At 49.3% G+C, this 15,000-nt stretch overlaps 1 protein-coding gene across 1 annotated transcript in view; it reads left to right on the top strand.

The window, feature by feature from the left end:
• LOC310807949 (membrane-associated guanylate kinase, WW and PDZ domain-containing protein 1-like) overlaps positions 1-15,000 on the top strand; it is a 41,506-nt gene that overhangs the window by 7,863 nt on the left and 18,643 nt on the right. Inside the window, exons 8-10 of the mRNA XM_083674620.1 lie at positions 456-641; positions 1,675-2,298; positions 11,489-11,523. Of these exons, the coding sequence (XP_083530746.1) occupies positions 456-641; positions 1,675-2,298; positions 11,489-11,523 (845 nt within the window). The remainder of the gene's footprint in view (positions 1-455; positions 642-1,674; positions 2,299-11,488; positions 11,524-15,000) is intronic.

The raw sequence follows: 15,000 nt of genomic DNA, 5'->3' as shown, positions 1-15,000 counted from the left end.
CACACAGACCAGAGCATGTGAGCAGAAGTCATTTGACCGTAGCGTGAAGCGGGTATTCGAAAACATCGGAGGGCTCATATCACAAGCTCAGAGCATGATCCAACCAAAACATTTAGCAGATACACTCACCGAGCACCTTATTAGGAACACTATACTACAGTACATAGGCTACGTAGATACAGTACCAGTCAAATGTTTGGACACACCTTGTCAAGAGTGTGCAAAGCTGTCATCAAAGCAAAAGGTGGCTACTTTGAAGAATCTAAAATATAAAACATATTCTGGTTTGTTTAACACTTTTTTGTTAAAAAAATCACGAAGCATTTCACTATATCAGTTACAGCTGTCATTGCAATGCAATGTATGTGACGCTGTTTGTGAGACAAATACAATTTGATCTGATTTGAAAGTGAGATCAGACAAATAAAGGAGTGTTTTCCTCCCATGTTCGACAGGAGGAAAGCCGTTCTTCACACGGAACCCGTCGGAGCTGAAGGGAATCTTCATCAACACCAAGCTGAAGAAGAGTCGCCGCGGTTTCGGCTTCACCGTCGTCGGGGGCGACGAGCCGGACGAGTTCCTGCAGATCAAGAGCCTGGTGCTGGACGGGCCAGCAGCCGTGGACGGGAAGATGGAGACAGGTGCAGTACACGCCCATGGCCCACAGGGGTCACTGTCTCACACAGGGAGAGGGAAGAGAGAAGTCCATGTGTTTGACATTGTCAAACTAATGAAATGTTGTATTACCACATTGAACTGAAATAATGAAATACCAGTATTGCCTCAGCCTCTCGTGTTAAATGTCAGCATCATTACGGGCCTGCGTGAGAGTGATACAGACGCAGATACAGCCTTTCTCCTGGCTGCTCAGACCCATGGGCCACTGTCTCAGTCAGGGAGAGAAAAGTCTCATGTACGTGCTTACAATGTAAAACAGATGACATTTTTACCTGAACAATTACTGGTACTAGTCCTTTGCCCGTTCCTAAGGGAGTATATTGTTTGTAATTATATTACTATTATTTTCGGTATTTATTGATGTAGTGATATGAATATGCATGTAGCTCCTTACATAGTGCATGTATTTACGGTGCTCAGTGGCATTTTTAACCCCAACATTTTGGTGGGGCCACTGTCAAAAACGCTCAGATGCATGCCAGTGGAACCACAGCCAATCAAAACACATCAGCCGCCTTGAACGCAGTTGGATATAGCCTACATCAAGACATAGCCTATTAGCAGAATACATTTTAAGATTAAGATTAAGAAATATGTTGAAGTCTTTCTCGTGGGCGCAATCATGCAGCTTCTGTTTCCACCGTGTTAGCTTTCTGTTTAGCTGTGGCCACTGGCTGTGTGACTACTTTTGCTCGTCCAATTTGCAGGCAGCAGACCCCGCGGGAAAGCAATAGGAAAGATGCAGCAGACATCTCAACAATAAACAAGCCACCTCAGGCAACAGTGTCTTTCTCCGGCTGCAGCACCTTTTTGAACCACTAGGGACCGTGGGGCCGGTGGAGCTCAGCCCCTTGAGCTTGCCTTTGACTCAACTAGGAGGCACACTTTGAGCACGCACGCAATCATTTTTTCAGTGCTCCCAGTTACGCTCCTTGCTGTGTAACTATCGCTGAATTCCTAACATTCCTCTCTGTCCCTCCGTCTCCTCTCCTGTAGGTGATGTCATCGTAAGCGTGAACGACATCATCGTCCTTGGCTACACCCACGCCCAGGTGGTGAAGATCTTCCAGTCCATCCCCATCGGCTCCATGGTGGACCTGGCCCTGTGCCGCGGCTACCCTCTGCCCTTTGACCCCGACGACCCCAACACCAGCCTGGTGACCTCCGTGGCCATCGTGGACAAGGAGCCCATCATCGTCAACGGCCAGGAGAGCTACGACTCCCCGTCCAGCCACGGCAGCCAGAGCGGCGGCCCCGTTAACGGCATGAGAGACCCGCGGGCGCACAGCCCCTCGGCCGACGCGGCGTCCAACGGCTCCCACGGCTACGCCAGCGACGTGGTTACCATGGCGTCGTCCATCGCCGGCCAGCCCGAGCTGATCACCGTCCACATGGAGAAGGGAGATAAGGGCTTCGGCTTCACCATCGCGGACAGCCTGACGGGCGGGGGCCAGAGGGTGAAGCAGATCGTGGACTACCCCCGCTGCCGGGGCCTGAAGGAAAATGACATTCTGATGGAGGTGAACAAGAGGAACGTGCAGAACATGAGCCACAACCAGGTGGTGGACCTGCTCAGCAAGTGTCCCCGGGGAAGCGAGGTCACCATGCTGGTGCAGAGAGGTACGTGCACAACCCTGAAAGGAGCAGGGGACAGAGGGAGGCAGGGAGGGGTGGAGGGATGGAGGGAGGCAGGGAGGGATGGAGGGATGGAGGGGACAGAGGGAGGCAGGGAGGGGTGGAGGGATGGAGGGGACAGAGGGAGGCTTGGAGGGGTGGAGGGATGGAGGGAGGCAGGGATGGGTGGAGGGATGGGGGGGACAGAGGGAGGCAGGGAGGGATGGAGGGATGGATGGAGGGAGGCAGGGAGGGATGGAGGGAGGGAGGGAGGCAGGGAGGGGTGGAGGGATGGGGGGGAAGAGGGATGGGAAAGGGAGGTATGGTGGAAGGTGTGTAGCTACAGTAGAAAGCAGTGGCGAGTGAACTGCCTATGAGATTAATGAGATGATATATATATAAAAAAAAAAAAAAAATCTTCCTTTCTTCTAGCATTGTGACAGCCTATGGCCCCTAGTCCTAGCATAGATGACTTTTCCTTATGATGACTGATGGATAGATGATTCACTCACTTAGACAAATGTATTTGTTGTAAGTCGCTTTGGATGAAGGCGTCTGCTGAATGCCGTAAATGTAAATGTAAATGTGGATGAAACAGAGGGAGTAGAGATCGACCGGTCATCGCTGAGGCCCAGAAAGTTGGTCGATATTTGCTCTCTTTCTTTTTTAAACATTGGTATCGACACTTGAACATCGGACTTGCCGATCCTACGTGTTGTTGTTTGGCGGGCTTCCTGTGCTTGGAGGCATCGCCGTCATGGCTGCCTGCTTCGGCAAATTGCACCACGAGAGCAATCAAGGTCATAGCAGTTGCAGCTGCACCCTCCCGTCTCAACCGGCGGGAAAGGAGCAGTATTTACTGTAACTAGATGCAGTACATTGAAACATAGCTAGTGATTGTTGGGGTAAAAAGCGGTTGACAGATCAATTTGCAAAATGTAATCTAGCTCCCATTATTAGCTAGCTTGCAATATAGGCTCTGGCCAGACTTCTCCCGTTTGTTAGGCCACAGGCTAGTGTAGGACTGATTGATTGTGGCGGCGAATTCGCCTCATTTCCCCAAGTAATTTGCTTAATTTCCCCAAGTAATAGTTGCTTAAACGTTCATGTTTATCATTACATTTGTTGACTCGGCGTCCGCGAGCTTGTTTTCACTGTTGTTTACTTCGTACCGGAGCTCTGGTCTATAAACCGAAACAGTAAAAGTTTATGCATTTGAAACAGTAAGAAAAATGTCTGTGTCAATCCTCTCCCTGCTGCCCCGCTGAGTGAGACCATCAGCATGGTAATGGTGTTGCTGTTCAATAATGCCCGTGTCATGGGATTGTGCTGAACTGACTGGAATTTGGGTACCTCTATGGAGAAGATTAAGCAGGCAGCAGGCCAGTTGCAAAGAGAAGGGAAATGTAAGGCGTTTTAACAAGGCGGCCATTTTTGTTCTAAAACAGTATAATCTGTGTCTCGGGCTCATTTACTTTTCATTTCACTACCTTGACGTTGTTCCCTAGCTCCTTTTCTCACACACACACACACACACACACACACACACACACACACACACACACACACACACACACACACACACACACACACACAGGCACAGAATGATGATAAAATGCATGACATGACATGATGGATATGAGCTATTATAATTGGGCTATATTGTATTGTGTATTGTGAGAGAATTTACTCACATAATTTAGTATCACTATTAGAATTTTAGTAATGAATTAACAGTAAAAGGGTTCATTTAAATGTTAATTTTTGCCATTGTAATTTGTGAAAGGTTTAAAATCTGCAATCTGCCTCCTGGACCCGTACAAAATCAGTATTGTACCGTACCTGAAAAACCTGAATCGGTCGTTCTCTAAGAGGGAAGGAGACAGTGAAGGAGACAGTGAAGGAGACGGTGAAGGAGACAGTGAAGGGATGAGTCAAGAAGAAGTGTGTGAGGAAGAGAGTGGGTGAGCGGATGAGGGAGGGAGGGAGGGAGGGAGGAAGGGAGGGAGGGAGGAAGGGAGGGAGGAAGTGGGTGGCAGATGGAAGAGCAGGGACAGGATAGGATAGTAGAGGAGAGGAGAGGAGAGGAGAGGAGAGGAGGGGAGAGGAGAGGAGAGGAGAGGAGGATGGCATTAGGTCAGGGACTCTCTTATCTGTCATGAATATGGATGGTGCTGAGAGGGTCCTCTGAGACCTCACTAGTCTCCCTGTGTTCTATCAACTCTTTGTGAAATAGTCTCCTGCCTCTCTCTCTCTCTCTCTCTCTCTCTCTTTCTCTCTCTCTTTCTCTCTCTCTCTCTCTCTCTCTCTTTCACTCTCTCTTTCTCTCTCTCTCTCTCTCTTTGCCTTTATCTCTTTCACTTATTCCATCTCTCACAGTGTCTCTACCTCTCTTCCTCTCTCTCACTCGCTTTCTCTCTCTTTCTTTGTCTCTGGCTGTGTGTGACTGTGTTTTTTTTAAGACGGCTATTACGCGCGGTAATGGTGTGGGGGCGCTCAGTCAAAGATGCCGTCTAATTTGTGTGTGCCATATTTTCAAATGACCTACGAGTGAGAGAAAGGGTGAAAGAGGGGGCTGAGTTGAAGGTTGAGAGAAAGCTACACAATATGGAAAGGGAAAGAGGTACCACAGAGTAGAGAATAGCTGTTGATTTTGATAACTGAAAAGGACACGTAGATGTGCACACACTCAAGGCCGTGGGCAGAGCTGTTAAAGAAGTCTCTATTGATTTACCTCGCTCTATCTGACCTAACTCCACCTGCCATTACCACAGGAATAACTACTATTACTATTACTATTACAAATTACTATTACAAATGTCACCATTCAAAGATGTACTTTACTCGCCTTGATTCACTGTAGGTTGATGCATTCATGATAGGTTGCTGTCAAGCTTTCAAAGCTGCTCGCTGGAATGATTATGGTTCGTATTTACATGCTGTAATGTTAGAAGGCTGTGCTCTGTGCTCAGCCAGCCCTCCTCGTTGGATAAATGACTACCTATGCCTATGCCTACTGGCCTAGATCTCTACTGGCTGAGGGTTGGGATATGCAGGCAGCATCAATTATGTCCTCTAATGACTTGACCTTGTGCGCTGCATCTGAAATAACAGCGCTCTATTGTGTTAAATGTCAGCATCGTTATGGGCGTGTGTGAGAATGATACAGACACAGATACAGTCTGTCTCCTGGCCTCTAGGACAACCAGAGGGAAGGGGGAGAGGAGGGGAGCGGAAGAGTAGAGGAGAGGACAGGAGAGGGGAGGGGAGGGGAGGGGAGGAGAGGGGAGGGGAGGGGAGGAGAAGACAGGGCAGCCAGGGAGTCAGACAGCATAGATTATCTCTCTTAGTGTTGACACCCGATTGACCATTAGTGTGGGAACAGGTCAGTGCCCAGCTGGTGACGGACGTAGTAGAGGCAGAGAGAGGCAGGTGGAGGCAGAGAGAGGGAGGTGGAGGTGGAGGCAGAGAGAGAGAGGTGGAGGCAGGGACAGTAAGCAGAAGCAGATGTAGGGGGTGGAGGCTAGAGGCAGGGGAGGATAATGTGGGGTGGTTTGTAAGGTAAGAATGATGCAGTGACCTTTCAGGTGGATATGAACAATAATGCCTCATAACCTACAAAACACAGCACCTTCCGGGGATGAGGGCGGAGGGAGAGGAGGCGAAGAGCAGGGGGAGGGGGAGAGGAAGGAGAAGAAGAGGAGGATTGGGATTTTAAGGGTTTAGAAAAGGCCTGGGAAGAGAAAAGGTGAGGGAGGGATATAAAGGGGGGTGGGGGGGGGGGGGTCGTCTCAGGGTGGAAAAGGAGGTAGGTAGACCTCAGGTAGAGGAATGGCTCCACAGCCTTAATCTCTGCATCTGTGAGTCATCAATCTGAGCTGTCTGACTCAGAGTCTGCAGAGAGGACGGGAGGCACAAGGTCACGCAGAAACAATAAGGAAGTGTGTGTCACCACACGCCAATACCCACTCAACCAGCACGATGTGGACCAGGACTGTCACTCAGGCCCCTGTCCAATCAGAACTGCGCTCAGTGGCCGGTCCAATCAGAGCTGCTAACCATGTCTCTGGACGAGGACAAAGCAACACTCCTAATGCATCGCCACTGACTTGGAAGTGTGCGAAGTTGCAACTTCGTTATACCGAAGTTAAGACGTGGCGTTATGTCAAGTTGCAGCAGGATTGTGGAAGGCCCGGCCTCAGCCCAGCATCCCCAGTTCATTCTGGCCCACTGCTGCGCTGCTGCCGCTCTTCAGGAAACTGAATCCCAGTGTTAAAGCTGTGTTGCTAAGATTGTCTTTCTCACCTTGCTATTATTCAGACTGAGGTGTCAGCATTATCAGAGATATGCATTGGCAAAAAAAAAAAAAAGTGTTTGTAATGATACAGCCATTCAGCCGTTGTGCTTATCACCCCCGGAGGCAGGATTTCCTGGATCTGTAAATGGAGTTTCTGTGAAATAAAAAAAAAGTAGTTTATTCGTGGGGAGAAAAGCTCAAATAGAAATGTAGAGAATTGATTCACTCACTACATACAGGGCTTCAGTATGTTTGCTTGCTTGGCAATAAATACAATTAAAATGAATGCATCTAGTCTCGCTGTTCACATAGAGGGCAATAATGTTTTTGTCAATACCACTATAGATTCCACAATAGCATAACAATGTATCAGAATTGACACGGGGACAACCCAACACAGGGTGTCCTAGTTTCAATCCTGCGCCTGGTGAATAACATCGAGTGGAGGGGAAGGGAGGGGAGTGGAGGGGAGGGGAGGGGAGGGGAGAGGGAGAAAGTGGAGTTACGGCAACGAGAAACAGAGAAACAGAAAGACAGAGAGACTGCAGAGGTAGAGGAGGAGCTGGTTAGCCACATTCTTGGTAGCTAGGTAAAACATGGAAACATGGTAAAACATGGATGCAAGGTAAAACATGGATCAATGTGACTCTTCATCCTGGATACACTACTGTATTCATCCCCAGCACCACTGTGGGACATTTGAGAAACCGAGTGATAGAGCATTGATCTGGCTGTAACAGGGAATTGTTCGGCTCAGTGAATGAACCATAGCTTCCTTTCCTTACTTTACTTCCTTCCTTTCCTTACATTCCTTCCTTCCTTTCCTTACATTCCTTACATTGTCTCTCTCATCTAATCTCCGTCCAACTCGTCCATGTATCTCCTACCCCGTCTCCTCCTCTCCTCCTCTCCTCCTCTCCTCCTCCTCGCCTCCTCTCCTCCTCTCCTCCTCTCCTCCTCCTCTCCTCCTCCTCTCATCCTGGTCTACAACTCGCGAGGCCAGTTGTAAAATCTCCTCCATCTTGCCTTTCCTTTGTTGCCATGACAATGCTCTGTAACGCCACAGGAGGGACTGTCCCCTGAGATAGGAGCCTCACTGATCACAATACAGAGAGAGGAAGGGAGGGGGGGGGGGGGGGCAGGGGGGGGGGGGGGGGGGGGGGAAATCATGAAAAGCGGAAGATGAAGGGAGGTGACTGAGGAAGAACAGGGGAATATAAAGAGCTATGAAGTCTGACACTGTACAATAAAGGAAGAGGGCATTCTTAATACTCCCCTCCCTCCGACAGTGTGATGCATAGGTTTTAGACATACAGGCCATTCATTCCCTCAGAGTGGGCACTGCAGAAGTCCTCCAAGGCCATTGCCTGAACAGAGCATAGAAACACCAAACCATTCACTTCTGGGTTGTAAAGCACAGGACTTATTCAATGCTCTTGTTCCTCTGTGGAGAATAACCTGCCCACGCACACGCACACACACACACACACACACACACTCCTCATATCCGCCCCCACACACCCACACAAACACGCATCCACAGTTACTGTACACACAGACAAAGCTTCTATTGTCCAGGGATATCGGACGTTGGACCTGTGTGTGATTCTGAAACCCCAAATTCCACTACATCTGTGTGTCCACTACATCTGTCCACCCCCAACACACACACGCACACGCACACACGCACACACACACACACACACACACACACACACACACACACACACGCACACACACACACACACACACACACACCCTCTCTTTTGCAACACTCCACAGTCTGCTGGGTTTGACCCAGTGAGAACCTCTGGAAGCCATGTGGCCAGTTAGAACACTCCACTGTGTCACAGAGAGCCAGTTAGAACACTCCACTGTGTCACAGAGAGCCAGTTAGAACACTCCACTGTGTCACAGAGAGCCAGTCCATTACAGAACCACTTACTGGCCGCTCCTTCATTTCACATTTGTTTTCCCCCCTTCCCGTTTCAATCAATGCTGGCATGGTGCGTTCTGTATTCATAAGACTGGAGCCTTTTCAGACCCGGGGTTGCATCCTTGCTGATCAATCCAGAGCCTTTTAAACGGAGCAACGGATTAATTGTTCCATTTCGTGGAGTATTGAGCAGAGCTGCGTTATCATTCGGCTGCTTCAGGAGAGGAAAGAAGAAACCGGGAGTGTGCGCCCAATGCATAATCCAGTGTGTGTGTGTGTGTGTGTGTGTGTGTGTGTGTGTGTGTGTGTGTGTGTGTGTGTGTGTGTGTCCGTGCGCACGTGTGCGTGTGTGTGCATACATGTGTGAATGGTCATGCATGTGTGCAGGAACGCGTGATTGCCTCCCTCTCTCTGTGCATCAGCGGGAACATAACCGCTGCATTCGTTAATATTTAATACACAATCGCGGTAGAATTGAGATACATAAACATCAGTGCTAGAACGTACTGCTCCAACTAATCTAACTGCCATAATCACTGAAGCAGGTATGGATGTGCATTAGCACAACATGCAGGCCTGCTGCTGCAGCTGGCATACAGCTGTTTGACTGCAGAGTCCGGGTCAAGTCAGCTTCAATTTATGTTCAATGCAATGAAATATGCCCCCAGTTCTTTACCATGTGGTCATTTTTCAATTCAAACTGTCAGTACCTGACTTGAAGTGAAATATAATGGGGCTGAAGCCCAACTCTTGCTTCCGCTGAAGCTGAAATGGTTCAGAGGTTATTTTTGTTGTTGACGTGTGGAGATGGTCACCCTGGTTACTGGTTGAATTTACTGTTTGAGGGCTCGGAACGCTGGTGATATGAGTGGAAAACAATGACCGTCTGTCAGGTGTGCTTATAGTGACACACACACACACACACACACACACACACACACACACACACACACACACACACACACACACACATACACACACACACACACACACACACACACACACACACACACAATCTACACCCAGGGCTGTCTTCCCACTTCTTCCATTACACACGATTCCACGATCTAAAAGAGAGGGATGGAGAGAAAGGGAGTGGGGGAGAGAGAGAGAGATAGAGAGAGAGAGGATAAATTATGAATTGTGTAGAAAGGGGCTTTGCAGCAACAGAAAGTTTTAACATTTAATGATTTTCGCCGATGCAGCAGGATAACTTGAGAAAGCAGGAGGAGATGGATGCTCTTGCATGTGATCATAATATTACTGGAATGTTACATGTATGTTTTGCGTGTTGTTTCTCTGTGAGCGCCCGGCAGCAGGTGACAGGGACGTGTGCTAGCCTGAGGAGATTTACCCGCTATGGGAGAAGCTTATATCTGTTTAACAGGAGGGGTAGTTTATTGAGGTATCTTTGGTATATAGAGTAAAATTGCCTCAGGCACCTAAAGCCCATCATAAATCCTTTGTCACTGTGGGAGATGCATTGTCTTGCTTTTTACACTTCATGTAAAACAATAATAACTGCTTCTATGCCTTAATAGTGATGAAAGTCTCAACTGCGTCAAAATTCCGACTCAAGTTAACGCTGTGTGTTAACCTCGATTTCCCTGTCAATCTCACATGCTGCAGAAGGGGATATTTTGTAATGGAAAAATAATGTGTTGAATTTACAGTATGAAAAGCAGAATAGAGTGCAAATATATTTTTTCTGGGTCTCTGCTTGGTGCTAACCTGCTGTTATGAATTGTACCATTAGGTTGGTGCGTTGGAAGGTTGATGATGTTGATACGTCTACCCTCATTCAGTGAACAACGGTATGAATGGGTTCTGGGGTGAGGAGTGGAGTACTGTATGAAATAAGAGGTACACTTTGAATGTAGATTACGCTTCATCGTGTTATTACGCCTGGCGTGCTCCGAATCTTATCCCCTGACAATTCACTCCCTGTGTGAATATTTCATTAGCAAGTGTTAGATTGATCTTCTGGATGACTGTGTGTGTGGATACATAGATAAGTACAGTAGATTGATAGAGGTGTGTGGTGGGGGGTGGGGGGTGGGAGGTGGGGGGTGGGGGGTGGTGGATGGGTGGGGGGCAAGAAGCTACAGTGCATGGAGAAGTAGGAGGGGGAGGGCACTGGGGAAAAAATAGAGGGGGAGAGGGAGGGAGGGAGGGAGGGAGGGAGGGAGACCAGATCAGCTCCTGAAATGTGCGAGGCTTCAGCAGAGGAGCTGCTTGCTTTAGGTGAAGAGACGCTTCAGAAGATGCTCTCAGTGAGCGGGGAGCTGATGCCCGCCTTTGATGTAATGCTCAGGCTGCTGGACTCCTTCTCCATGGGTAATAGTTGAGATTCTGCCCGAGCGCTCAGCGTCTCCGGCGCTCCTCTGCCGAGGTCGAACGGTCGCTCACTCCCTCATTTGAATGCTTGCGTGTCGGGCGGCGGGCCGGTCGGTCGGTCGGTGCGTCGGCTGTGTGGGTCTCCGGTCGGGACCAGCCCCCCAGGGCTACTGCAGAATCAGGCAGCATCAGCCACTAATGCAGACAGATCAGCGGCTCCTCTCCTTCTCGCACAGGAGCGCGGGTGGGAGCGCGGAGCAGAGCAGAGCAGAGCGCGGAGGGGGAGGAGGGGGGGGAGGAGGGGGAGGAGGAGGAGGAGATCACTCAGACTAGCGCGTAACATAGCGCAGCACAGCGCAGTGGCACTAGGAGAGTGAGAGGGAGAGAGAGAAGGAGAGAGAGAGAGAGAGAGAGAGAGAGAGAGAGAGAGAGAGAGAGAGAGTGCAGGAGCTGGGCTTGCTCTGCTTGCTTGGCTCTGCAGCAGGACCTGCAGTTGATCCATCCGTCCGTCCGTCCGTCCGTCCATCCGTCCTGGGGAGTTGTTGTTTTTTTGCTCAGGGGGGGCGGGGGGGGAGAGTACGGCCGGTCATTAATGCTCTCTCTGTCTCTCTGCCGCTGCTTTGCAGGAGTGGTGCCCGCCAAGAGGAGTCCAAAGCTCGTGGTGAGTACAGAACAACTATCCCTCCTCCTCTGTGTCTGTGTGTCTATTCACCAGGGTGCATGCCTGCGTTCTACTTGTTGGATGTGGTGGCTATTTAAAGAACAAAAGACATGGAGATAAAGGGATTCTAATCTTTCTATTCAGCTCTCCGTACAAATGCTTCATAAATCTCCCCATAGCTCTCTCTCCCTGTTTCTGCCTCTTTATCCCGCTCTGCCCCTCTTTCATCCGTTTCTCTCCCTTCACTCTGCCCCCCATTCTCCCTCACTCCTTCTCTCCCTCACTCCTTCTCTCCCTCACTCCCTCTCGTTCGGCTCCTTCTCTCTTCTTCTTTCTGGTTTTTCCTTCTCTCTGTCTCGCCCCCTCTTGCCCCATTCTTCTCTCTCCCTCTCGTTCTATATCCCTCCCTCCCTCCCTCCCTCCCTCCCTCCCTCCATTTCTCCCATGTTGTCATGCTATGACTGATTAAGGGTGGCTTGGGTGCCCTGATTGAGTTGTTGTAATGGAGGCCAGCTGGTGGGGAGGGCAGAGGGCCACAGCTGAGGGGACTGAGGAGAGAGAGGGATGAGGGGAGGGAGGAGATGAGGGAGAGAGGGATGAGGAGAGAGAGGGATGAGGGGAGGGAGGAGATGAGGGAGAGAGGGATGAGGAGAGAGAGGGATGAGGGGAGGGAGGAGATGAGGAGAGAGAGGGATGAGGAGAGAGAGGGATGAGGAGAGAGAGGAGATGAGGAGAGAGAGGAGATGAGGAGAGAGAGGAGATGAGGAGAGAGAGGGATGAGGGGAGAGAGGGATGAGGGGAGAGAGGAGATGAGGAAAGAGAGGGATGAGGAGAGAGAGGGATGAGGGGAGAGAGGGATGAGGGGAGAGAGGAGATGAGGAGAGAGAGGGATGAGGAGAGAGAGGGATGAGGGGAGAGAGGAGATGAGGAGAGAGGGATGAGGAGAGAGAGGGATGAGGGGAGGGAGGAGATGAGGGAGAGAGGGATGAGGAGAGAGAGGGATGAGGGGAGAGAGGGATGAGGGGAGAGAGGGGCGGTTCTGTAGCAGTGACCCACTGTGGAACCCCACAACTATAGGAGAAACACGGAGGGACAATGATTAGGGGAAGCGAGAGAAGAGAGAGAGAGAGAGAAAGAGAGAGAAGAGAGAAAGAGAGAAGAGAGAGAGAGAGAGAGAGAGAGAGAAGATGTCATAGGAGCAAATGATGATGAAGTGAGGGAGAGAGAGGGACAAAGGGAGACATTGGGAAAGAGAGACGTGTCGCAAAGAAAATGTTCCAGCTATTCTGCAGTAGATGAAGACAGATGAAACAAGGGAGAGAGACAGAGTTAATAGGAGACAGGGAGGAGGCAGGAGGCCCTCCAGGGGGACACTTCATTTGTTCCTGGGTTTAAAGAGCCAACGCCTCCTCATCCTTAACCTGATGAGAAATCAATACCACTGGCTCTGAGACGACGCCAGTCCACTTTTAAATTACGGTCAACTCTCCTGGCCATCCCAGGAGAACCATCCAGTTAGGTGCTCTAAGGTTCTGGGGGGTGGCCCTAGCTGACCCCAGATCTGTGCAGTAGGGCAGGGTGGCTGTGGGGACGTGGAGGGACAGTGGAGCGCTCCCTTCAACAGCCAGGCTGGGATATTTGGGATTAGGGCTTAGTGTGAGATGGCACCAGTCATGGCTGGGGGGAGGGTGTCGCCTATTGTGGTCATGTGACAGCGGGTGGGGGGATGGGTGGGCGCTGTGGGGGTCACGCGGGGCCAGTGGTGACCCTGGTCGTCTGTCACTTTCTATTAGTTTTTCTCTGAGGAAAAGCTGGGGTTTTTCCCTCTTGTGTTATATCATTGAAACGTCAGCCTGCGTGCAGCTCTGTGTCAGCCTCTCCAGAGCCATTCAGCCTCTGGTGCAAGGCTTTAAATATGTGCTCAGTGTACCCTCGTATATTCAAGAGGGACCACACACTCCCTGTGTTGATCAAATGAAGTGAGGGGCTTTGAACGTTTTTTTGGTTGTTTTTTTTTCTTTCCTTCTTTGAAAATGTTTTCACTCTTCATCTGATTTGTTTTGATGATTCTGGAGTTTGAAGCAAAGACCGAGATGTTATGATGTATTATGATGACTTATTTAACATATTGAATATGTCAACTGTATGGAATCAGGATCGTTTGGATGACATGGATGACATCGTTTTGGATGACTATTTTCTTCATCTCACATCTTCAAAATGTGCAGAACACCTTCTCACAATTGATGAACTCATTTTTGATAGGCTCTTTTAACCAGGCTTGGTACTGAAGCCACTGCTAGAGTGATCTGCACCAAACTAAGATGTACTATATGAATTTGAAATTAGAAAATATAATGATAAGTATGTGGACATGATATGTGTCTTTGTGAAACCGTAGTTCCTGGTTTAAGGAAGTATATAACACGAGAATGTAGAAGGTTCTGTAGATGAAGGTGTGTAGGTGAAGGTGTGTAGATGAAGGTGTGTAGGTGAAGGTGTGTAGATGAAGGTGTGTAGGTGAAGGTTCTGTAGATGAAGGTGTGTAGGTGAAGGTGTGTAGGTGAAGGTTCTGTAGATGAAGGTGTGTAGATGAAGGTGTGTAGATGAAGGTTCTGTAGATGAAGGTGTGTAGGTGTGTAGATGAAGGTTCTGTAGATGAAGGTGTGTAGGTGAAGGTTCTGTAGATGAAGGTGTGTAGGTGTGTAGATGAAGGTTCTGTAGATGAAGGTGTGTAGGTGTGTAGATGAAGGTTCTGTAGATGAAGGTGTGTAGGTGAAGGTTCTGTAGGTGAAGGTGTGTAGGTGAAGGTTCTGTAGATGAAGGTGTGTAGGTGAAGGTGTGTAGATGAAGGTGTGTAGGTGAAGGTTCTGTAGGTGAAGGTGTGTAGGTGAAGGTTCTGTAGATGAAGGTGTGTAGGTGAAGGTGTGTAGATGAAGGTGTGTAGGTGAAGGTTCTGTAGATGAAGGTGTGTAGGTGAAGGTTCTGTAGATGAAGGTGTGTAGGTGAAGGTGTGTAGGTGAAGGTTCTGTAGATGAAGGTGTGTAGGTGAAGGTTCTGTAGATGAAGGTGTGTAGGTGAAGGTTCTGTAGATGAAGGTGTGTAGGTGAAGGTGTGTAGGTGAAGGTTCTGTAGATGAAGGTGTGTAGGTGAAGGTTCTGTAGATGAAGGTGTGTAGGTGAAGGTTCTGTAGATGAAGGTGTGTAGGTGAAGGTGTGTAGGTGAAGGTTCTGTAGATGAAGGTGTGTAGGTGAAGGTTCTGTAGATGAAGGTGTGTAGGTGAAGGTGTGTAGGTGAAGGTTCTGTAGATGAAGGTGTGTAGGTGAAGGTTCTGTAGATGAAGGTGTGTAGGTGAAGGTTCTGTAGATGAAGGTGTGTAGGTGAAGGTTCTGTAGATGAAGGTGTGTAGATGAAGGTGTGTAGGTGAAGGTGTGTAGGTGAAGGTTCTGTAGATGAAGGTGTGTAGGTGAAGGTGTG

The sequence above is a fragment of the Argentina silus genome (assembly GCF_951799395.1).
Source record: "Argentina silus genome assembly, chromosome: 8".
Classification (NCBI taxonomy): Eukaryota; Metazoa; Chordata; class Actinopteri; order Argentiniformes; family Argentinidae; genus Argentina; species Argentina silus.
Note: the sequence above shows the minus strand (reverse complement) of the source record. Positions and strands in the feature narration are given on the sequence as shown.